The 22822-nt window shown below is 37.1% G+C and overlaps 2 protein-coding genes across 13 annotated transcripts in view; one reads left to right on the forward strand and one right to left on the reverse strand.

Annotated features, from left to right (window-relative positions):
- The window catches only part of LOC108767111 (protein SZT2), a 28269-nt gene extending 20170 nt beyond the window's left edge, over nt 1-8099 (forward strand). The window contains exons 16-26 of the mRNA XM_018516815.1: nt 87-926; nt 1137-1413; nt 1513-3488; nt 3559-3653; nt 3733-4171; nt 4241-4613; nt 4696-4861; nt 4937-5153; nt 5236-5905; nt 5981-6527; nt 6614-8099. Coding sequence (XP_018372317.1) covers nt 87-926; nt 1137-1413; nt 1513-3488; nt 3559-3653; nt 3733-4171; nt 4241-4613; nt 4696-4861; nt 4937-5153; nt 5236-5905; nt 5981-6527; nt 6614-6745 — 5732 coding nt within the window. The 3' untranslated portion in view covers nt 6746-8099. The remainder of the gene's footprint in view (nt 1-86; nt 927-1136; nt 1414-1512; nt 3489-3558; nt 3654-3732; nt 4172-4240; nt 4614-4695; nt 4862-4936; nt 5154-5235; nt 5906-5980; nt 6528-6613) is intronic.
- The window catches only part of HUWE1 (HECT, UBA and WWE domain containing E3 ubiquitin protein ligase 1), a 28175-nt gene continuing 12471 nt past the window's right edge, over nt 7119-22822 (reverse strand). For 5 of the 12 annotated variants that reach the window (XM_018516738.1, XM_018516748.1, XM_018516710.1 and 2 more), the window contains 32 exons: nt 22293-22533; nt 22059-22212; nt 20467-21700; nt 19793-19934; nt 19602-19707; nt 19231-19518; nt 18618-18762; nt 17323-17464; nt 17122-17248; nt 16892-17041; nt 16103-16246; nt 15823-16014; nt 15357-15612; nt 15080-15295; nt 14774-15002; nt 14508-14688; nt 13935-14307; nt 13689-13865; nt 12934-13555; nt 12638-12810; nt 12355-12536; nt 12133-12192; nt 11953-12045; nt 11629-11756; nt 11259-11502; nt 9616-9891; nt 9339-9527; nt 9066-9253; nt 8861-8994; nt 8605-8770; nt 8337-8527; nt 7119-8233 (listed from right to left, as the gene is read on the reverse strand). In XM_018516738.1, coding sequence (XP_018372240.1) covers nt 8131-8233; nt 8337-8527; nt 8605-8770; nt 8861-8994; nt 9066-9253; nt 9339-9527; nt 9616-9891; nt 11259-11502; nt 11629-11756; nt 11953-12045; nt 12133-12192; nt 12355-12536; nt 12638-12810; nt 12934-13555; nt 13689-13865; nt 13935-14307; nt 14508-14688; nt 14774-15002; nt 15080-15295; nt 15357-15612; nt 15823-16014; nt 16103-16246; nt 16892-17041; nt 17122-17248; nt 17323-17464; nt 18618-18762; nt 19231-19518; nt 19602-19707; nt 19793-19934; nt 20467-21700; nt 22059-22212; nt 22293-22533 — 7246 coding nt within the window. In that variant the 3' untranslated portion in view covers nt 7119-8130. The remainder of the gene's footprint in view (nt 8234-8336; nt 8528-8604; nt 8771-8860; nt 8995-9065; nt 9254-9338; nt 9528-9615; nt 9892-11258; nt 11503-11628; nt 11757-11952; nt 12046-12132; nt 12193-12354; nt 12537-12637; nt 12811-12933; nt 13556-13688; nt 13866-13934; nt 14308-14507; nt 14689-14773; nt 15003-15079; nt 15296-15356; nt 15613-15822; nt 16015-16102; nt 16247-16891; nt 17042-17121; nt 17249-17322; nt 17465-18617; nt 18763-19230; nt 19519-19601; nt 19708-19792; nt 19935-20466; nt 21701-22058; nt 22213-22292; nt 22534-22822) is intronic. The other 7 variants (XM_018516803.1, XM_018516781.1, XM_018516774.1 and 4 more) reach the window with 7 other exon arrangements.

Consider the following 22822-nt stretch of genomic DNA (forward strand, 5'->3'; position numbering starts at 1 on the left):
TTTTTTTTTTCCATTACAAAGATAGAACTTTTGTACAACACATATATTATGTAAATAATATATTATGTTATATTATCACTTGCCAGTAAGTCAAACTGTCAATATTACATGGCCGGTTACGAATCTTCATAACAACGAGAAGCTGTCTCATCATTCTAACTCCAAGGACTCGCTTATCAGCGATTTTGATGAGGAAAACACGTGGAACATGAAAAATCAGCCGCTTTTCTTACACTTGAGTTGCTCGATTCGTTTCCGCTCCGAACTTTCCAGTATACCTGTTAAATTGATGCCTACTTGCTTTACCGAAATCGTTCAAAGGATTAATGACAATAAAGAAAGGAATCTTGCTGAATTAAACCTAGACGACCTAAAGATTACTTTAGATATCATTTGCTTAAGTCTTCCAAAAGAAGTGTTGGAAGTGTCATTAGAACGTTACCCCGCATTAAGAACCGCATCTTACTGCAGCGCTTCGACGTTTGGTAGCATGCCGAGCAGTAGCAGTCCGGGTATAAATGCGAAAACTGAATCGATACAGGAAAGAATGCCGCAGCTATCTCAGTGTCACGCAGTAATCAATTTGAAAGATGAGATCGAGTGGTTGTTGCGAGACGAGACTGCGACCGCACTTTTAGATCATTCTTCGCCGAATGCAGACACATTGAAGTTTATAGCACAGCACGTGTCGGAATCTACTGGAAGATTCAGTTGCTCGATGGATAAAGTACCTTTGCATTTTGTTTTCCCTTCAGAGAGCAGCGTGCCTAAATTTTTAAAGGAATTGAAAAATCTTGAGATTGACAAGTACTGTATCTGTCAAGAGGCCGACTTATTTTACTTCGTTAAGAAACCAGAAACAATAGTACCTGATATAGAAGCAGACATATTACATGTAGATGTAGGAGAACAGGCATTAAAAGATGGTAAATAATCTTGTAACTGTAATTTGTAATTAGATATAACTTATTGAACAACTATGATACAAAGTATTTACATCTCTTTTTTTTAAGAAGATATATTAACAATATACCTATTACCTTTTTAATAGTTATATTAAATATTTTGAAAATTTTTTAAAAATAATTTACATTTATCTGTTATTATAGATTTTTATTTATTAAATTTATTTACAGACGAAAATATTGAAAATGCAGAGAAAGAAGAAATATCTACTACGTCAATTCAAATAAATGGACAAGACTCTGGAGATGTGCCAGGTTATTACTCTGAAATATCAAGCATAGCTGAAGAGAAACATGGGACGGATGATGGATATGAAGGTGACAGCAGTAATTCTGAGGATGATTATCAGTGGTTGATACAACTTGACAAATGTAGAGAGTGTTTACCCAATTTTTGGCTAATTATGAGTGTCGAAAGCAGTCATGTTAATGTTTATTTTCACTGCAGGTTAGTAAATCAAAATAAAAAGTTTGTTGTTTACAGCAAGAATTACATATATAATATAAGCAAGAATGACATTTGTATCATTATGATTTTATTATACAGATTTTTGGAACTTTCTTCACCAGAAGTGGATTGTTATTTGCAAATACAGAAAACACTACTCGCTCAAATCAAAGCCATATGTCGGCGAGTAAATCAATATTTGCTTTTACAAAATCTTCACGATACTCGCATATGCGATCTACTGTTGGAACCCGAATCCACCGAAGATCATAATGCGTGGAAAGAAACCGGCGGTGAGTCCGGAAATCTTTTGCAGAATCACAGTTCTTCAACTTTGGATGTTACGCCAGGCATGTTTAGATGCCCTGTCATTTGGGAAGAACCCTTTAATCTTCATCCTCGCTTAAAGACCGGACCTGGAAGATCCGGATTATCGAGAGGGATCAAAGCGTTGCATGGCGTGCTTAACAGGCTCTCCGTTAATAATCGAAATAATATGTTCGTATACCAGGAAAATAACGAGAATGTATTTTATCTGCGACTTCACGAGCAGTTGAACGATGTTAAACCTTTACAGAATAAATTGTCGGAAAGCGATGAGAAATTAGTTGTCTCGCGTAGCAACAGCGTCGCATCCTTATCGCAAGCTAAAGGCATCGGCCTGATGAACGATCATGTCGTAGCGAACGACACGAGACCTAGAGTTCGTTCATTTGGCGAAAAAGAGTCCGATATCTTGAACAAAACTGGTGATTCGATTATTCTGATGGTACACGGGATATCAGAAGCCGGTCCGGAAGTCAAACGGGATTTAGTGCAAGTATTGCAAAATCGTCTTGATGATGCAGTACTAGAAGTGCTGTCCGTGATGTTGGCACGTAACCCAATGTGTAAGCTGACACCGGCAGATGTGCATTTCATACAAAAACCATACAAGTCTCCCGAATGTATAGTACAATTGTCGGTACAGCCACACTGCTTACGATATATGGATGCTTTGGGATATTATTTGAGGCAGAATATACTGCAATTCATGTATACGCCAAAATATACGGATTTTGGTGCGCATTATCATTTTCAGGATTACACCCCATTAGATGGTACCAGAAAGAAAGTATCCGAATCCGATATCTTCTTATACAATCAAAGCCACTCGAGTGGTAGTAAAGGTATAGCTTGTATCGCGTTAGCCATTACCGACGTCAAAGGAGAATCCGTAACGTACTCAAATGACCTAATTGACGAATCAAGCTTTTTTAAGTTATTGAAGTTTGAGAATTTCGAGAGCATCGTATCGACGAATATTTACGATTATAAAAGTAATTCTAAACCGAACGCACAAACATTAATCGAATTTCGAATCTGGAAGCAAGGCAGAGTCAACCTGGAATCATTAATTCTAAAATTATCGTCCGCTGTGAAACATGGTACTTGGGATTTAGTTACAGAGTATAATCTTCTAGCGACTCCGTTGACGGAACCAATTATTGATTCTTCAGCAACGGTCGGTGAAGCGGAAAATAAAGAAATTCAGACACCCGTAAAAACATCACAGTCAACACAAAAAGTTTCCGAGAATTTAATGATTAATCAGCACGAGCTCAGCGAAAAAGGAAAATTGGATGGAACTTATCACACTACACTAGCACGCTGGTTTCAATTTGCATTAGAAATGGGAGTTCCTGCCGTCAAGAAACACGAAGTGATCGTTCACCACAGGCATGCGATTCCCGTGATCGTGAGAGAGCTGCAGAATCTCATACGTAGTCAGGATCCAGACACGTCTAGCAAAGTTTTTGTTTTGCAAGATCGACAACCATTCCTAAATCAATTTATCATTTCGCATAAAACTGGATCTGCACTCAAATGGTCTGACAGCATTCGAAACAGTTCCGATCAGTTGTTAGCGGAAAATATGGATCAAGAAAATGCAAATTCACCCGTGTATGTGCCGCATGAGTTTAACAAAGAAGAACAAACTACTTATATCAAATGTATTTTAGTCGCGAGGAATTTTCATCAGTGGAAGGCATCTTTGGGTAAAGAAATAGATCTGGAACTGCTTGCTCCTAAAGGTCGGTTAATTTAACTTCAACTCAAGTCTTATACACCTCATTATTAATTCTTTCACATTTTATGTTACAGATCAAAAACAATTGCAAAAATTTAATCCTCTTATATCGGAATCAAATTTTGTGCCTAGGCAGAGGATACTGTTAGCTGAAATATTAAGTGACAATGTTAGTGTTTATTATGTAACACAACTATAAAACATTTGTAAATAAGATTGAGAATGCTCACTTTATATTATATTTTCAGATAATCCTTTATATGTACAATTGGTCCAAGGAAAAATCAGAAAAATTGATCAAACAAACGACAAGTTTAGGAACATGGCTCTCCTCTAGATCGAGTCTATTTACCAGCATAATCATGCAAAAATTGGGTATATTTCATCACAAGTTTACCCGAGAATCTCGGCAGAGAGTCGAGCACAGTTCTCAATATTACCAGATCAACGATATGGAAAGTTTAGCAAAATTTCCAAGTCAATCAAATACCGATGGTAAAGACTGGACGCGATCAAGTAATCGAGTGCAGTCGATGAAAAATAACGTGTTTTCGTGGGCTCAAGTGGTCGGGCAGGTGATGCGCGATGCAAAACCAAGCGCTCCACATCTTCACAACATGACTGATACGATTGTAAAGGCTGCTTATGACTTACAGGATCTTCGACATCGAGAAAAGAGAATCAAAGGTAATCAATCACCAAATTTGCGTGTATTTAAATGATTACGGTAACATATAATCTGATACATATTTGTAGAGGATTTGGAGAAACTATACGCAATGTGGCAGAGCCGTACGTCTAATATACCGATATTACTGAACGCTTTGAATACGTTCAAGCAATACTCTCGTTTAATACATTTCTGCCATACTCCGCTCCTCTTTTTGCCTGCCTGGCGTTTGCAGTCCGCCGCCACAAGGGATCATTCATTGACGCCGCCGCAGTCATCTCACTTTGGCTTGAACGGTAATGAACAATCATCGCAAGCGACGCAGTCGAAACAGGAAGTAACAAACGCAATTATGATAAAGTGGCATCAAGAGCTCTGCAAATCAATGCTATCCGAATATAGACAATATCTGCAGATTCTGGGTTTTAATCCAATCCAAGTGGAATCACCGCATAAAACGTTTGTTCAAATTCAATTATTCGATTTTGATTTAACGAGTACGCGCGTATTTTTCTACAAATGCGTTACGTTTCTTTTACAGAAACGAGGAGCACGCTCAGCAGCAGTCTTATTATCTCAAGAAATCGATGCTGGGCGGCATTTTGCTGTTCGAAGTTCACTTGTCACAGCCGTTTTTCATCGTGAAGTTGCGTATCATTGAGTGCAATCGCTTACAGACGAAGACGAGTAGCGGTATGATGAATCAAGTAAGATAAATTTAAATTGTATTCCCATGAATATGCATAGGATAATTAATTTACAAATATATTACTTTATTACAGTTTGTACTAAGTTTTGTGGACGTTTGCGACAAGATTCAAATCAACATGCATTTGCATTCGTTTACATATGATTTTCATTTGCGTTGTATTCACTCCTACATCGCTGGAACTGGATTGTGGTCCTTGCAGCAAGGTTACCACCTCACTCACTTTATGGATGACTTTATCAAATATTACAGCAAAGCACCAAATTACGCCAGAAATCTGATATACAGCGGTAAGCTTCGAAAACGCATATTAGTGGTTCAAGTCACTTTCGTTTATTTCGTAACACAGTACATTTAACATTGTTGTTTCAGACATGATAACAATCCGCGATATAGCGATACCTGCACGTACGCTATACTCTTATTTGCTCTCACATGAGAAGGTATACGGCATGCGTGTGTTCGTGATGTCCGGCGAACTCCAGGAATCTCATGACAACGAATATGTCCTAATTAAACTGCAAAGTACTCCCTCGGTTAGTTATTGCGACGCCCATGATATAAAGTGTACAGACGACTTCGACGTAGCACTTATCGTGTCGCGCATGGAACAGTCACCGCAAATCGAGAAGACTGAGATTACTTTGAAATATTATCTGATGTTGACAAGTAAGAGGGAATTATATCCAAAAAGAGAGGTGGAGAATAATAAGCTGGGCAAATTTAGGACCGTGTACAGCGTTGGGAAGCCTGCTACCAGCTCGTGTACGGACAACCCGATGGAATCTAGTTCCGCTTCGCGTATGTCGCCGTTTACGAGATACAACACCAGGACAGAAATGTTGAACCTCGATCAGCAGGAGAGGAGTTCCTCGAGCGATGTGACTACTAAAGATATTGATATCAAAACGCCGAACTATAATGTTCACAACAATTCGGCGCCAACGCCTCCACCGGTACCAAATTCTCCCTTAGCGCAAACCTCCAACATCCCAAGTGCAGTCTCGGACACACCACCGCCACCGTCGTCATCGTTGTCATCCTCATCCTCATCCTCATCCTCATCCTCATCCTCATCATCCTCATCATCATCATCATCATCATCATCATCATCATCATCATCATCATCATCATCATCATCATCATCATCATCATCATGCTCCTCCTCCTCATCATCATCCTCGTCGTTGTCGTCGTCGTCGTCGTCACCGCACTTGATGCAGATTCGTCAGGAATCAGTAAATTACTTAGGCTACTATTCGTCGCACGAACAGCTTATGCAACAGATGATCATGGCTCAAGCGAAAGCTGCCCGTCAGCACATAACGAACATGGTAGAGCGCGGTGCGTTGCAGTGCCGAACACACTTACTTTGGGATAAACTGTTAGAGAACAAGACATCGATGGCATACACTGAGTTCAAGGAGCTCTGTTCGTTAGCCCACATCGAGCCCCTTTCGAATCTGGATCCTAGGCTCGGTCCGCTCGTTAATCAGTCAGTATCATGGTATCAGGCGTTATCCAAAGTGTTACAGAATAAATATCAAGAGCATCATAAGCAATTTATTACTTCTGATGGAAATATCACCCATCATCTCATATTGCATCCGACTCTTGTTCAAGCGTTCATGATGCTGACCATCGATATGCATACATTGAGAGGGGTATGTAGTAGTAGTACTGCAAATGCGAGATTTGAAATATAAGACAAAAATAATCGCACGAAATTAAATATTAACATTGGTTTTAGGACTTATGCGCAGTTTATCAAAAATCCACAGAGATTAACATGCCAATAAACATGGAAGACATCTACGCCTTAGTCGAAGGTTTCGTCAACGCTTGTTGCTTCCACTTATGGATGGGCCTTTGCAGCCAGTGATAACATTCCAAAAGTACAATACAATGGCGTATTGCTTGTGAAAATGACATACTTACAAAAAATTGTTATATGCAGTGTTATGTAGCAAAATATCTTTCTGAACGCATAGATCAGTACTCTAATTGCTAATATGGATTATTATTACACTTATACAATTTTGTAAATATGAAATATATATTTTCATGTTACATACATTAATTCTCATGTAATTGATCGAATAATAATTTATTTGATAATACATAAAGTTTAAGCTAGCTTTAAAGGGAGACTAAAAGTGTAATATTACGCAGCATTATCGATATTTATCTACTCAGGAAACTCGGAGTTAGTAATTAAGGACTCTGTGCAATAATAAAAGAATGCAATTGCTTTGTTTTTTTTATAAGAAATACAACATTCACTTTATTCTGCGATTTCTAATCAATAATTCCCTAACAATTTCGCAAGGAGTTCCGTAACTATAACGGTGCCTGTGTGCGGTGTGTTTCGCTAATATCCCGTTCGATGTGTGTTATTATGAAGTAACGTCTGTTCAACTGTAAATTTTATTTCGTTAGATCTCAAGAAAAAGAAATTACACTTGTTTAACATCACATTTCGAGAATGATTAATATTAAAACGATATTTAATGATTACTATAATTAAGAATTAGTTATAATTATTAATACTAATAGTGCGTACAACCATACAGTTTTTAGGGAAGGACAGCATTCATATTGAAATCTTTTAATTAGGCTCAGTATCTCTCGATTAAATTTTTTCTCTCTCTCTCTCTCACACATTTCTCTTTCATTCTCACAAGCATTCATCGACATACTTTTGCTGCTTTTTTTCTGGTAAAGAACCAGACTATCGTTACCATCGCTGTATCTCTATTCAATCTATCGAACCGGTTAAAACATCGCTGACTTCAAAGTGCAGTATATTACATTTTTTCATCCTATATTATTTCTTATGACAAACTATGTATCTAACTATTACAGTTATGTGTGAATCTTATCTTTAGCTTATCCTTATCGCGTAAAACTGAACTAATCTCTCCTTATCTTTCCTTGTTGGGAATTATCGTTAAGCTCAGCATCTTCTTCCAAGATCCTCTTCAACAAAATAAACCCTAGCTTCGGGTATCATTGACAGTTATTCTCACGTAATTACATCAGAATTATACGTATATACATATCCGTACGTCTATATGTATATATCGAATTTTTCATTAGATCTTGAACGAAGACCAAGCGTGTCACCAGAACGTCACCGACTGGACGCGTGAACGCATAAACGCGTGATTATGTAAGGAACGAGTTCTCGTAATGTACTTTACTCTGAACAGGCAGAATAACACATGATAAACTGCTACAGTATATGACAACAGTGTTTCAGTAAGCTTATGCAAATCCAAATCCTTCGCTGCATTCGTGAATTGCCTTGAGTAGATTTGTACGTAATTTATCATATGTCTCGTACACTGGTAGATCCAGTTGATTGAAACTACGATTAAAGAATACAGTTTTAGCCTCGTAAATTCGCGATCGATTTAATTTTAGCTTGTGTTTGAGATGTAAACAAAAAGATTTTCTTTTCGTATAATTACCAAGTATGGGCAGATGGAAGCCTGTCTGTTGATCTATCTTCTCTGTGAATTTGGAACTTTTGTACACCGTTCATGCCTTCTAACGCGGCGAAACCTTGTAGCGGCACTTTGGATGTACCAGTAACGAATTGTAAGAACTTGGCACGATCTGCCTGATCAAAACCTCGTAATGCACGCCAGAACCACTGAATCTGTATTTTGGAAAAAAAAAAGATAAAATACACACATGGTATAAAATATCCTTTCAAATATAATATATAAAATATACCTGTAAAGACGTAGCAGTATATTTATGGTACTCGGTATTTGCTTTAAGATCTTCAATATCTACATTAGGCAAGCCACTGATCAATAATTCTAGTTCTTGTTCATTAAATATAGAGATCAGTCGTTTAGGTATAATATCATAAAAGCCTTCCAAGAACGCATTTAATCTATAGAGGAAGATTTAAGATGTAAAAATAGGATAAAATAATTAAACTAATACTCTTTTTACTCGATTGCAAAAATTTAAATCCACTTACTGTTTACGAATTGCTCCAGTCATCTTCATTTGACATACGAGCCTAATATATTCAAGTTTGGTCTCTTCTGTAACAATTATATTACGTCCATTTGGTATTAAATCTCGCACGTCGTTGACACCAAATTCGTTCACCTAGAAGCAATACGTATATTTAGTAATTGAAATACAAAGCCAAAAATTATGTTGAAATAATTGTTCTTTACTTCCGTGGAGAACGTTAATTCGTATCCCAAGTCGGAAATATTATGTTCCGTAAGATAAACGAGTCCTTTATAAAAACTATAATCCTCACTTTCCATATCCGTATGTTTCACGAGTATGCCAAGTATATGTTTATAGAAACTACGTGTAAAATAGCATTCTAATAATTTGTTGTCATAAATAGCCTTAGCTACAAAAATAACATGAGAATTGCATAATTTTAGAATTATTTCTTGTATCTGATGTCTCCGTTGAAAATCAAATCGAATACTTACCAATTACTCGACCGACAAATTTATAATAACACAAATGATTGGGATTACAGTGTGAAGATGAATTTATCATGTATGTTACTCGATCGCCAGGGCTAACGGTGAACAGAGCGTACATTGGATTGAAGATTTCCCTCGAAATTATGACATACCACTCCCTCAGCAATCCTCCCGCATCTTGTCCTTCCTCACCTTTTAAATTAAAAAGTAAAATATTACTTAGTGCCGAAATTTATGAAGTTTGTACAAGCTTATCAGGATAAATGTTAGGAATCTGCACCTTCGAAGACGATATAAAAGCGATTTTTCCATTCGTCAGCATTTCTTCGATGAAGCTCCCTGAATGAATCTTCGAAAACGTGACTCCTACGAACATGAACTGCCAATTCTTCCCTACGTATACCCTCGTCCATCCGTTCTAATTCTGTTCTGAAGTAACGTCTCTTCACGTCGAAGTCTAACACTCTTGTGTGATCCACCAATACGGAAAATGGTCCATCTGCTAAGTGTGTAGTCGTTTGTCGTAGAATTTGATTGAGTACAGTTCTGTGTGTTTCTGTGCGAATAAGATACATATTACATTAAATAAATAATAGTAAAACTATGACTTCATCATTAGTTAATATTGGGTATGGGAATAAGTTTCCACCCATTGTAGAAAGATGTCGTTAGTAGCATTGCTTATGTGTTTGATAGAATGGCAACAAATGGTTTGAAAGGTTTGTGTTCAAACTTTTGAGCCCAATAGTTGGCATTCGTTCGAAGCGTAAAAAAAGAGTAACTTTTTTTGCGTTGAAGATGCCGGAATTTATTCCAAAAAAGCAACATTTGCGGGAAGTTTTACTCCATTATTTTATTTTAAAGAAAAGTGCTGCAGAATCGCATCGTTTGCTCGTAGATGTTTACGGTGAGCATGTTCCATCGAAAACCAGTTGTAAAGAATGGTTTCGGCGATTCAACAATGGTGATTTTGACGTGCGTGACAAAGAACGCGAAGGTGCACCGAAAAAATTTGAAGATGCAGAATTGCAAGCATTACTCGAACAAGATTCATGTTTATCGCTCGATAGGTTGTCAAAAGAGTTAAATGTTGATAGATCCACTGTTGGAAAACGTCTACACGTAATGGGAATGGTGCAAAAAGAAGGAAATTGGGTGCCATACAAATTGAAAGAGAGAGACATGGAAAGACGTTTGGTCATCTGCGAGATGCTTCGTCAACGACAACAAAGGAAGGGTTTTCTACATTGTATCGTAACTGGCAATGAAAAATGGATCTACTACAATAACCCTAAACGCTTGAAAGCATGGGTGGTGATGCCAGGTGAACCAGGTCAACAACGCCACAACGAAATATCCATGCTTCGAAGATTATGTTGTGCATCTGGTGGGATCAGAGAGGTGTTATATATTATGAGCTGCTCAAACCGTCCGAAACCATCACTAGCGATCGTTATCGACTACAACTGATACGTTTAAACCAAGCTTTGAAAGAAAAACGACCGGAATGGGACAATAGGCACAACAAGCTGATTCTGTTACATGACAACGCTAGGCCACACGTTGCAAAACCGGTCAAGAAATACTTGGAAGGAGTAAAGTGGGAAATTCTGCCCCACCCGCCGTATTCACCGGACATTGCTCCTTCAGATTTCCATTTGTTCCGATCCATGCAGTCGGTCCTTTCTGGAGAACGATTCAATTCTTATGAAGATATCAAAAAATGGCTTGATGAATGGATCGCTTCAAAAGAACCAGATTTTTTTCTTTCGAGGAATCCGTTTATTACCGGAAAAGTGGGAGAAAGTTGTCGCTTCCAAAGGAGCATACTTTGAATAAACTCACTTATATAGATTTGTTTAAATAAACACATCTTTTTCTTTTCAAAAAGGGCGGAAACTTATTCCCATACCCAATACATACCAGCAAATTTGAGGAACTTTAGTTGATCCGGTGGTAATGTTTTCTGCGGGGCTGGTGTGATATCCCAAGAAGCATTAGTGGGAGCTTCCGACTGAGAAGTACCTTCATTGTCTGAATATATTGGAGAGACTGGTGCCAAGTCTGGTACCACTTCTCGATTCTCACTAGTTGTGTTAAGACGACTGTCACGATCTCGAGACGTACTTGAAGATGAGTGCACCAAGAAGAACGCTTCTACTGCAGGCTACAACGTTAAATATACATATAATCTATGTTTATACCGCAAATAATGTAATGATCAATACAATGACGGTATAATAATTCGGTTCAATAGTAAGCTCCTAAAATGTGATAAATTTAAACTTTTTACCTGTAAAACAAGGACGGCATGGTGATCAGGAGTGTATTCTAATTCAAGTAAGCAAGCGCTAAGAGTTTCCCATAAGTTATCTAATACTAAACTCTCACTCAGCAATGGAAGTGCAGTTTTCTCTTCGTCTAAAGAAAGGGGGAGGGGGAAACAGCCATAAGTATACGCGGTTTTTAATTTATCGATTAATCAATCATATATTATAGACGGCAAATGCAGTTTTTATTGAGCAAAGTTAAATTTTTTTGCATATAATGAGATATTGATCAATCTATGAATTAAAATATTTGTCTTATTATAGTAAAAATAAACATCTCGACTTACCATGACGAGAAGAGGATGTCTTTGAATTCTCAAGACTTAAAGTATTTGCTTGTGTTGTATCCATAGGAACATCGATGTCTGCATTGTCGGCAGCTGCAACAAAATATATTAATTTTTAGTATAAATATTAATTTAGGAAAAATTATAGAAATAAAAAAAAATAGAAAGATATAAAAATACCTGTCTCTGATGCATTGCTTGTTGTGCCTGTATCCATCACTGTCTCTGTTGTTTGATTAGCTTGAAATAGAAGTTTTAATTTGTAAATATTGTAAATTTAACGTAGTATTATAATAAAATATTAAAAATTTATCGCAAGATAATATTATAATGACGGCATATATATTATGCATGCACGCACGCACGCACGCACGCACGTACACACATACATATATATCATACTTGTTTTCTTGGTGTTTGCTAAGCGCACAGCTTCCCTTATTTGCACAATAACTTTAAGTATTCTCAAAAAAAATGCCTGACTAGAGGTTTTACTGACGAGAGCAGCCATCGATGGTAATTGAAGGTCACTTCCAGCTTTAACTTTACTCGGTGCTGTGACTACTACATTTTCATTAGTAAATCTGAAAAGACTATTTTTTATAGACTACTATCTTCTTGAGAATGCAAAGCGTATAAAATTGACCGTTTTAACATTTAATTGCGTGCTACAAGAATATTTTACCTATCTAATAGAATTCCTCGTCCATTCCCGCTACTAGTCGATGGTTGATCCTCCAAAGAATTTCTTCGACTTAATTCACGATTTAGAACTTTTAATTCCATCATCAAATCGTTGATATGTTCACACACCATATTTGCCAATTCCATCGCACCTTCCAAAAGTAATTTTAATATCTAGGAAAAAATATAGATAGAAGAAAAGATGTTAACATCGTATGGTTATATTAATGTTAATATCAACATTAATGTTAATATTAACATCATTTGTATTAATTTATATAAGAATACAATACATACTAATTGTCTAGTAGGATCAGGACAATGAGATAGGTTAAGTAATAGTGCAGTTGCATCTTCAAGTCCATCCTCGGAACAACTTTTACTAGTCAAAACCTGTACGGCCAGCTTGAGGTGTCCTTCTGGCGCAGCGACGCTCTGATCCTTATTAATTTCAGTTTTCTTGTTCTTTGCACCGCCTTCCTGCCGTCGATAGGGATTTACTTCTGTCAAGCCGATAGAGATCAAGGACAGAAGTCGCAACAACTTATCTGTCAATTGACTGCTTCGCTTAATCACAGACCAATTGAGCATCGAGATAAGCTGGCCGAATGCGGAAGCTTCAAATGAAGTTGTACCATGTTCTGGCTCACTCCCCAAATTCGTATTCGAATGAGTTCTCGCAACTGATTTTCCTTTTTTGGATGCACACGAATCCAATTTTAGAAGCAAATCCCAGAAATCTGGAAGATCGCTTCTTCCTATTTTAGATGCAGACTTGTTTTTCGCTCCGCCTTCCTCTTTACTGCCACTCACGTCTTTTTCCTTACCACTATCTTTATCGTCTAAATCCTTAGATTTTATTGGCACAAAATATCCAGGGAAACTCTTAGCGAGTGAAATCAACAGTTCTAAAGTATGCCTGTAATTCAATATGAAACAGAATATAAGACGTTTTATTATTATATAGAAATAATAAGAAAAGAATAATAAGAGAAAATTATTTTTAATAAATTTTTATTTCAATCTAAATATTTTTAAGATAGTACACTGACCTGCATACAGTAGGTGCAGCTTGCGGGTGAATTGCGATAATATTACCCTGCCTTTCAGATTTCTTACCAGCATGACGTACTATATGAAATACATTTGCTCTACAACCGAGTGCAGCGTCGATACTGATATTTAGCCATGATTGTGTGTTATTTCTTTGGTCAAAAATCTTTGGAGAACTAAAATAAATGATCAAAAATTACGATGAACATGTTTAGAATCAATTCCTAAGCGGGGAAAAGTCTTACCATAAATCCATGGGAGTATTTAATAATCCTTTCCTCTTAAATTTTCCACTGAAATCTGCCATTATATCCTTATTCTCATCGTTACTTCTTTCCATGATGCTTAGTAATGCTTTCACTATCCACTCCCTTGTGCTACCGTGATAGCAAAGATTTCTGATCACTCTATGAAGCCTAAGCGTGTTAATTTTTGGCTCATCAACAAATAATAACACAAGCAGGCAAGCCATCGATTCATGATCGAGTAATTGCCGGCCTCTTAATCGTAAGCCAGCGCCTTGGTGAGCCATATTTGTATCGCCGCGAGCGTTCCAGGTATTCCATTGAGATCGTTGTGGAACGGCGTGAATCGCATATCGAGTACCACCTCCACGAGCTACAAATATATTTGCGATTTTTGTATAAAAACAAAATTACTGTTAAATATTACTATAAAATACTATAAAATATGAAAAATTACTATAAAATAATTATGAAAATTATGTGTACACATTTTATACATAAAACTTTTTATACACGTTAATGCTTATCCACTAAACTTTATGCATAATCTAATTGATTAAAACCGAAACTTACCTCTACCAGAATTTCTTAATATGCTCGAGAGAGCAGTATTGCTTTGACTAACATGATTGAGGAATCTTTCTTGCATCATGTGTCGATTACGAGCTTCCCACTCTCTCCTCAAGTTTTGAGCTTCTTGAGCTAAATCTGGTGGGAGGACGGATATTTGAGACTCTTCCATATCAGTTAGGATCTACAGACAAATTTCAACTTCAGAAGTAGAAATGAAACATCACTATCGAGGTAAACGATAAATTAGTCCGAGAATATATACTAACAGCTTGTCGAAGGGAAGGTTGCAGATTTTGGAAGAAAGCGGCAGCATCCACGGGATCCTCCGGATTCGCCGATGCGGCCGCATGTCGTTGCTGTTCCATGCGTTGTTGTGCCAAGACCTCTTCTTGAATCGCCGGTGGTAAAGCAGCTAGGAATTCAGGATTTACTTCAACCGGTCCGCTAAGCTCCTCAACTACAGAAGCCTGCGCGCGTTGCCTCATACGTTGCAGCCTGCCGACATATTATTTAATTAGTATTTACATATCATTACCTCTATATATAAACATACGAGTAAGACATCAACTGACCTGAGCTGCTCGGCAATGACTTCGTCGCGCATGTCTTCAGGCAGAGCAGCTAAGAACGACGGATCCACACCGTCCGGTAGTTGTTGCTCCTGATTACTGCATTGCTGTTGTGGCTGCTGTTGCAACGGTTGCTGTGACGATTGTTCTGAGGTCCCTGCCGCAGTAGTGGTCTCGGCCGTAATTGACGACGTTGAATCTTGATTGACAACGTTGGCGCTACAATGATATTTTATGTTAAAACTGCTGTGATTTGTATTTACATGTGCACAGTACTTACTTTCGTTCACGCCGTAAATCAATATCGCTCGTTCGACACTGACTGTCGTCCGTCAAGAGTCTGCGAATCCAATCGGCCGAATCACTACTCTCCCTTGACAGATCCTCGCTAGTTTCTTGACCAAAATCTACTACTAATGGTGCAGCCGAAGTGCGATTAGACGATGATTCGGGAACATTCGCTGTTTCTATGTTACTTCGCCCAGGCTGTCCTGTTGAAGCAAGATGCGTAGGCGCGTCATTAGACACATGTAGGTCTAATGACGGAAAAAGATTAGTACATAGAGTCTTAACGATAACTTAGCAATAAAGATAGTTAACCAGTCTGAGTACAAAAGATCCCAATTTCTAAAGTAGTCACTTGCATTCGATTCACGACATAAATAACACAAAAATAAGAGATATGTATAATAGTTTTAAACGGACGATTTTAATTATTTTTAATAAAATAGTAATAGGCATATTACTTAATCTAATGGTCGCTTCAGATGTGCACGGTCCAAGCACAGAATCGACGATACTTTCAGCCAACTCTAACGTGGGATTCCGATTTGCCGTGCGAGGATCACGACTATCGGAGACCGACTGTTCTTCTGGCGGTGGTGGAGGTAGTCGTTCCTCGTCATCTTGAACCGTTACTTCCATTTCACCTGTTACATCTAGTATGTAAAAAATACATAGAAACACGCGTCTAGAACATTCATTAAAAATAAATAAAAAAATATTGTCTTGCGTATATAGCTATACCGATTATGTCCTCTTCCGGAGTGCGCTCCTGTCTTGTTGTTTCTACCGCAGTTTCTTCTCCAGCAACAAGCGAGGTGATGTCGGTTCGTAGTGAGGTTGATGCTGATGGTCGCTGTTCATCCAATGTTAAATTGGGTAATGTAGCTAAAATATCAGATACAGTTTAAGGAATTGTATTATCGTATTTTTAAATCGTTTTCATAATTATGTATATATTAGGTGTTAAATTTAATTTCTGCCGTTTTTCGTCTCCAAAATTGATTTATTTCGAAGGGAAATACCTTAATCAAAGTATTATTAATAAAGAAATTAAGTTTAACACCTAATACACGAGGGTAGTTTGAAAAGTTCTTGGCCTGATGGGATCTAGGAATGACGCCACAAGTATCAAACTGCTATAATTTTAGACAAGTTTGATCCTGCACAGGAAGACCGTTAAAATTTCAGACAGATGCGATCATTGGTTTCTTTGTCTCGGTCATGTAAAGCAACCGATTTTCGATTCCATCATGACAATGTACATTTTTTCAATTTTTTTCAGTTGCAAAATTCCATGAATAGGTTTAGCAAGTACTATGATTCACCAAACCAAAATAAAGAAACTAATGAACGCATCTATCTGAAATTTTAACAGTAGCTCTGTGTAAGATCAAACTTGTCTAAAATTATAGCAGTTTCATACTTGTGGCATTTTCTGTGTCACGCCAAGAATTTATCGAATTACCGTCGTATACGTACATGTGTATATAAGAAGTATTTGTGTAGAAAAATATATGGGAGCATATTTACCATCGGCAGTATTTGAATTTTCTTTTTCTTCTTTATTATCCTTTTCATTCTCTTTTTCTGATCCATGTTGTTTTTTACGTTTCTCTTTGCGTTCGGCAAGCTCGGCGTTCCTGTGCTTTTCTAGTCCAGGTATCAGTTTATGAACAACACCTATCCGACATGAAAAATTAATAAAACTACTATGTACATAAAAATACCAAATTAACAATAACAAATGCCTTCGTTCTCACCAACGCAACAATCCGGTTGAGAATCTCCGTCTAATTGCTTGCTCTCTTCGATCCACCAATGCAACGCGGTTGGTATATTATTCAAAGTTGCTGCAAGACTTGGACCAAAAAGATATCCAGATTGATCCTAACGATAAAATTGAGAGTTACAACTTACATTTTTTAATATTTGTTTATATTTTCGTACAATTATGTACGTACAACATAATCGATTTGCTCTTCCTCTTGATTAGTAAATATTCCCAATCCATTATCCATTACGACAACACGTGTATCTCTAAAACTTGACGCTAAAACTTGACTGGCGGATAAAGGGAGAGTCTGTGCAGCCGGACCTAAGAGTCTATATATCATGTACATATTAGAGAAGACTATAATTAACCCTCAGTACACACACAAGGGATTAGCATAATCCCACCCGATTTTCATAGTTCAGACATTCGAACACGTTTTGAGCAGTGGCGCTGAAACTGGAGGGAAAAAAACTTAAGTTTCACCTCTACAATTCCCTTGCTCAACGACCTTCTAATGCGCCATTAGCTACGTAATTGTACAGTATAAAGTGCATGCTGGGGTTACCCTAACCCCTTGTGGGTACGTCAGAAAATTCGGACTTACTGCAAAGTTGAAATGTAAGTAGAAATGATTAATTGGATTATTTATGATTTCAATCATGAGTGCATAACTCATAAAAAATGAGTTAAATCAATTTTATTGTTTCTTAATATCAGAAAAACTTCTTCTTTCTCGTTAATGACTCCCGCGTCAAATGCGGCAAATACTAAATGTAATAGTAAATTGTTAATATTTACTATAGAAGAACGATAGGATCACTTTTTTTTATTTATTTCTATCAAAATTAAAAGAATTTTTTTGCGGTTTATGATCAGTTTCCATAAAACTGAAAAATCACTTATTTTCACTTTGCAAAAAAAATATCGTTTTTAGAACAAATCGCAAAAACGCTTATAGTTTCTTAAAGTTCAACTCATTAGCTGTTGATTCATTACTAATAAAATCTTTTTTCATTTATTTTTAATAAAAAGACGAGGTTTTGAAAAAAATTCGTTTTTTTTACGTTTTTTTCCGATCTCTTTTTACTTATTGCAAGATATTCTTTGTGCTACATTTTAGACTTAGTCTAACTCAAAAATTCTTTTTTTTTCAATCTTCAAACGATAGATTAAAAAAAAAATTAGTTAAAATCGATGCACCACAATCTGAGATACAAGCAAAAGAAAACGCTGGGTCACAAATATCCGGATGTGGGTAGATAGAGACTGCCAGAGTTGTGTGTACTGAGGGTTAACATTTGTCTTTTTAAATAAACTTTTGTAATCTTTTAAGATTAAGAAACTTCTTTTAAATATCAGCATACGATTTTTAACACCTATTCCCTTATTGCTCTGATTTTTATTTCAAGTATATTAAATAATCAGACTATTATTTACTTTTATTCACAAAACACAATGTTTTACTAATATATAAATACATACCTTTGTAATATTACAGGTGGGTTTGAACTACGTGGATTGGATAACTGAAGGTACTGATACTGTCTAGCACGTCGTAAAACACGCGTTCTAGTACTTGCAGTGTCCAAACTTCCTTGCGATATCAGTAATGGATGAGTACTGATACCTGCATCAAAATTATTGGAATTATACATCTTAGAATCATGCAGGAAATTAAATGAAAGATAAAAGAAAAAAAAGGAGAGAAAAAACACAGTCGATCATTCATATCGAAACCCCCTATTCTCAACCAACTGAGTCTTCGTAAACTGAGATTACGGATATTTCCATCCTATGTGTATATGAAAACTGATGAAAACCTATTTTAGCAATATATTTTATTATATGAAAATTGAAGAAACTGAAGACCTGTTCTTTTTTCGAAGAATTCTAAACTAGTTCTGAACTAGTGCAACAAGTTAAGAGTGAGACAAACTAAACCTGTCTCACTTTAATTTATTGCACCAGTATACACCAGGAACTTCGGGTAGAAACAAAAAACAGATCTTGAAGTCAAAAATAGAGAGGTTCGGTTCCAATTAGTTAAGAACAAGAGAATTTCCGACTGTAATTATCTATTTTCGCTCCTATTTACCATTGTTCTCAGAACCTGCAGGCGGCTCTTCAAACAGACCTAATGGTAACGGGAATGTGGTATTCCATGGAAGACTAGGTCGCGTATTAACTGGCGTCGACGTATTCGCAATGTCCTGATTTTCAATGTTGTGTTGTATCATTACGACATTACCACCATCGCGCTCAGAAGAGGGAAACATACGAAAAACACCGCCTTCTCCAACGTCTTCATAAAATTCTATTCCATCTTCTTCATAATTGGACGATCCTTCCTCCTCCTCTTCCTCTTCTTCTTCGTTTTCTTCACCTATAATAACATAAATAAGGATAAGAAATATATGATCTTTCTATCTCGGCTGTGGCTTTATACTATGTATTAAGAATATCTACCATCATCTTCCTCTTCCTCCTCTTCGTCCTCATCGTCCTGCACCTCGTCCTCATTATCATCAGACGGATTGCTATCGGAGTCAGAGTCCGAGCTCATTAAGTCCTCCTATAATGAATAAAATTCATTGAAAATTCAGAAAATAAAACGGAAAGTACTAATTATATGAGAAAAATGAAAAAAGTGACGTTACTCTTACTGTGGTATCTCGAGTTGGATCGAAATCGCCCTCTGCGTCACGCATTGCGAGACTTTCATCATCGATGTCCATTGGCCTGTGCGGGCGAGAAGATGGTTCTTCCGCCACGGCCGAACCGTCCCTGGAAAACAGTACACTACTTGATTATAAGTACTGTAGCTTTCATAAACTTGAAGGGCTATGAAAACAAATAAAAAAAGATTCGCGAACGTGTGCAATACATAAACAGAAAACAAAAATACACAACCAGAAAAAAATACATATCATGTTTAAATTAAAAAATATATATGTATGTATACGCACATATGTTTGAGTTTGATATAAATGGTATAATTGAATTTTACAGGTGTATATTACAAAATAAAATCGCATAAAATACAATCCGTGTAAAGAGAGTACTTTGCTAACATCTCTTAAAATGAGAAACATTACCACTATGCGATATCTATACCACATATATATGAGCATATTTTAAATTTCATTCATCACGGTAATATTGAATATTTTTTTATCTGCCATATTGATATCATTACTGCATAAATACATCTTAATCAAACATAAAACAAATTAAATTTACCTCACAAAAGAAATTAAATTTACTTGTACACTTTATTTGAATTGCATAGCGTTCATCGAAATTTGATTATTGTTAATTTGCATCTCGTTACCTTTCGAGAAGCTGATCCATGATATCCTCCAGTGCAGCCTCATCTCCTTCCTCATGTACCTGACTCTCCGACGTCGGTTCTAAGCTTTCAGCTGTTACAGAAATATCGTGCTCAGTGTTCTCTGCGTCCTCATTTGCTTCCTCTCCCACGGCATGCGTAGCTTCGGAGGTCGTAGTGCCTGTCTGTTCTCCAATCGGTTCTTCCTGGACTGTCCTATTTTTCGGCTTCGTAAATTTGTTATTGACCGCACCCGGTATTGGTTGATTGATAATGCGCGATAAGGTCTCTAACGGTTTCAACGCGGCGTTAATCGTACCAGCCATATTCGGACTCGACAAATCGAGACTGTGCGGTATTTTGGCCAAGTCGGTGATTATACCCTTTCTCAGCATTATTCTGACGATGTAATTAACGTTATTGTATTGATGGGCTCTCAAAGAAGCCCTCAGCTGAGTATGTGACATATTTGGTGGACAACTATCAATCATGGTAGAAATTAGTCCGATTAGTAACTGAAGCTGCGCGTGCTTCTCAGAACTTTCCGGAAGCACGAGCGTTCTCGTCAAAGCTGCCTTCACTTCGGTCACCAAGGTCGTCTGTACATCCGGCGAATGATTGCACGAAGCTATCGCAGCAATCAACATTCTCGCCATGCTGCTGCACGTTCGATCGCCCGAATTTTCCGGCGACATCGGCAAAAGTTTATCTAGCAAGAACGCTAAAGCCGTCGTATCTTCAGATACCATCTCGCTTTGTCCAGCTCTGTATGTATGTTCGGTGATAAGACTAGCTACAGCGCCGTAAGATCTCACAGCTTCTGCCAATATCTTTAATATCGCAGATTTGGTTAAAATAGGCTTCTTTGCCTCCTCCGGTTCTACCTTACTGTTGTTACTGAGGTCGGTGTAGATCTTTAGAGGAATAATTTGCGACACTTGATCGTCGTCGTCCAAGGGATCATTAGTGGTTGTTGCATTATTCCTCAGTACATCTCGCCGTGATGACGATGCTGACGATGATGTGTTACCCATCGATGAGGTTGTCGTATGTGATGTCTTTTTTTCAGGGCTTGTTGGAGTTGCTGATCCGTCATCCGATAACACTGGCATTGGCTTAATCAACGCGTTCAACATATCACGAATAACACCTACAGATACCTCTTCTACCATCGGTAATGCTGGAGAGTGACTAGGAGGCAAGGCTTTCACGACTAGCCTATTATCAACATCATCTTCTGCAAAATAAAAGATATAATTTTAAAACGAAATAAGAAATTAATACAATCTAATAATTAAATTATTATTTCATATTACTTAACCTCTTTAGACCTGATTTTATTGGGGAACTACGTTAAAAAAATTCTTTTGATTCAGTTAATACTTAAATAAATAATTCATACTAAATAATTAATTTTTTTTTCAAAATTTTGACTATTTTTTCAACATTATTACGTATATCAGATAGATAATGATGTCAACAAAATTAAATAATTTCAACGGATAATATCTTCAAATTTGATGTACATTACAATGTGCGTTGAGTCTGAAGGGGTTAAGTAAATCCTAACTGAAGTGTCATTAACTGAAACTCACTTTTTAAGCAACTTATGTCAACTCTAAGAATATTTTCGCACACTTCTTTGTATACTTCTGGATTACGGCAAACAGCGCTGCTGATCTGCCGCGTCATAAAAAGTATCTCTTTATATGCAGGAGGTATATTACTCTGCGTGCGTGCACGAATGACCTAGAACAAAATTGGACGAATAATTCATTATTACAAAGATGGATTGCACGAAATTGTATTGAAAATATAAACACTAGTACCTTCTCCATCGCAAGGCGAAGCGTGCGCGGCTCTTCAAGAGTATGTCGTATCAGTAATGTACATAAATTGATGCAGCCGGTAAAACTACACATCTGCGTCATTTCGAGGAGCAACTTAACACCACCTTCCCGCGCGAACACCTCCGCATTTCGATAATCCCTCGTCAGCCGTAGGCACACTTTCAACACAGCGTGTAACGCGTCTCGATCGACTGGGATTGCCAAAAATTTTACACACGCGCTGCAATATAAATAATATTTATGAGATGTTTATTACTCTTTATTAACTCAATTTTATACGTAAAATGTATTTCGTATAATACACAGAACTACAAATTTTTTGAAAAACAAATCAGAATAAGTGTTTCTTATAGATTTTGGATCGTTTAGTCCGAATTCGTAAGCCGTTTTGCTCCATCATGTCCAGTTTTTTAGAGAAATTTATCGAGAAAAATGATGGAAAATCTGTAAAAATTGAAACGTTTGAGGAAAGAGCAAAAGTAAATATGACATTAAAATGCGATTACAGA

Source organism: Trachymyrmex cornetzi, unplaced genomic scaffold, assembly GCF_001594075.2.
Source record: "Trachymyrmex cornetzi isolate Tcor2-1 unplaced genomic scaffold, Tcor1.1 scaffold1202, whole genome shotgun sequence".
In the NCBI taxonomy this organism is placed as follows: domain Eukaryota; kingdom Metazoa; phylum Arthropoda; class Insecta; order Hymenoptera; family Formicidae; genus Trachymyrmex; species Trachymyrmex cornetzi.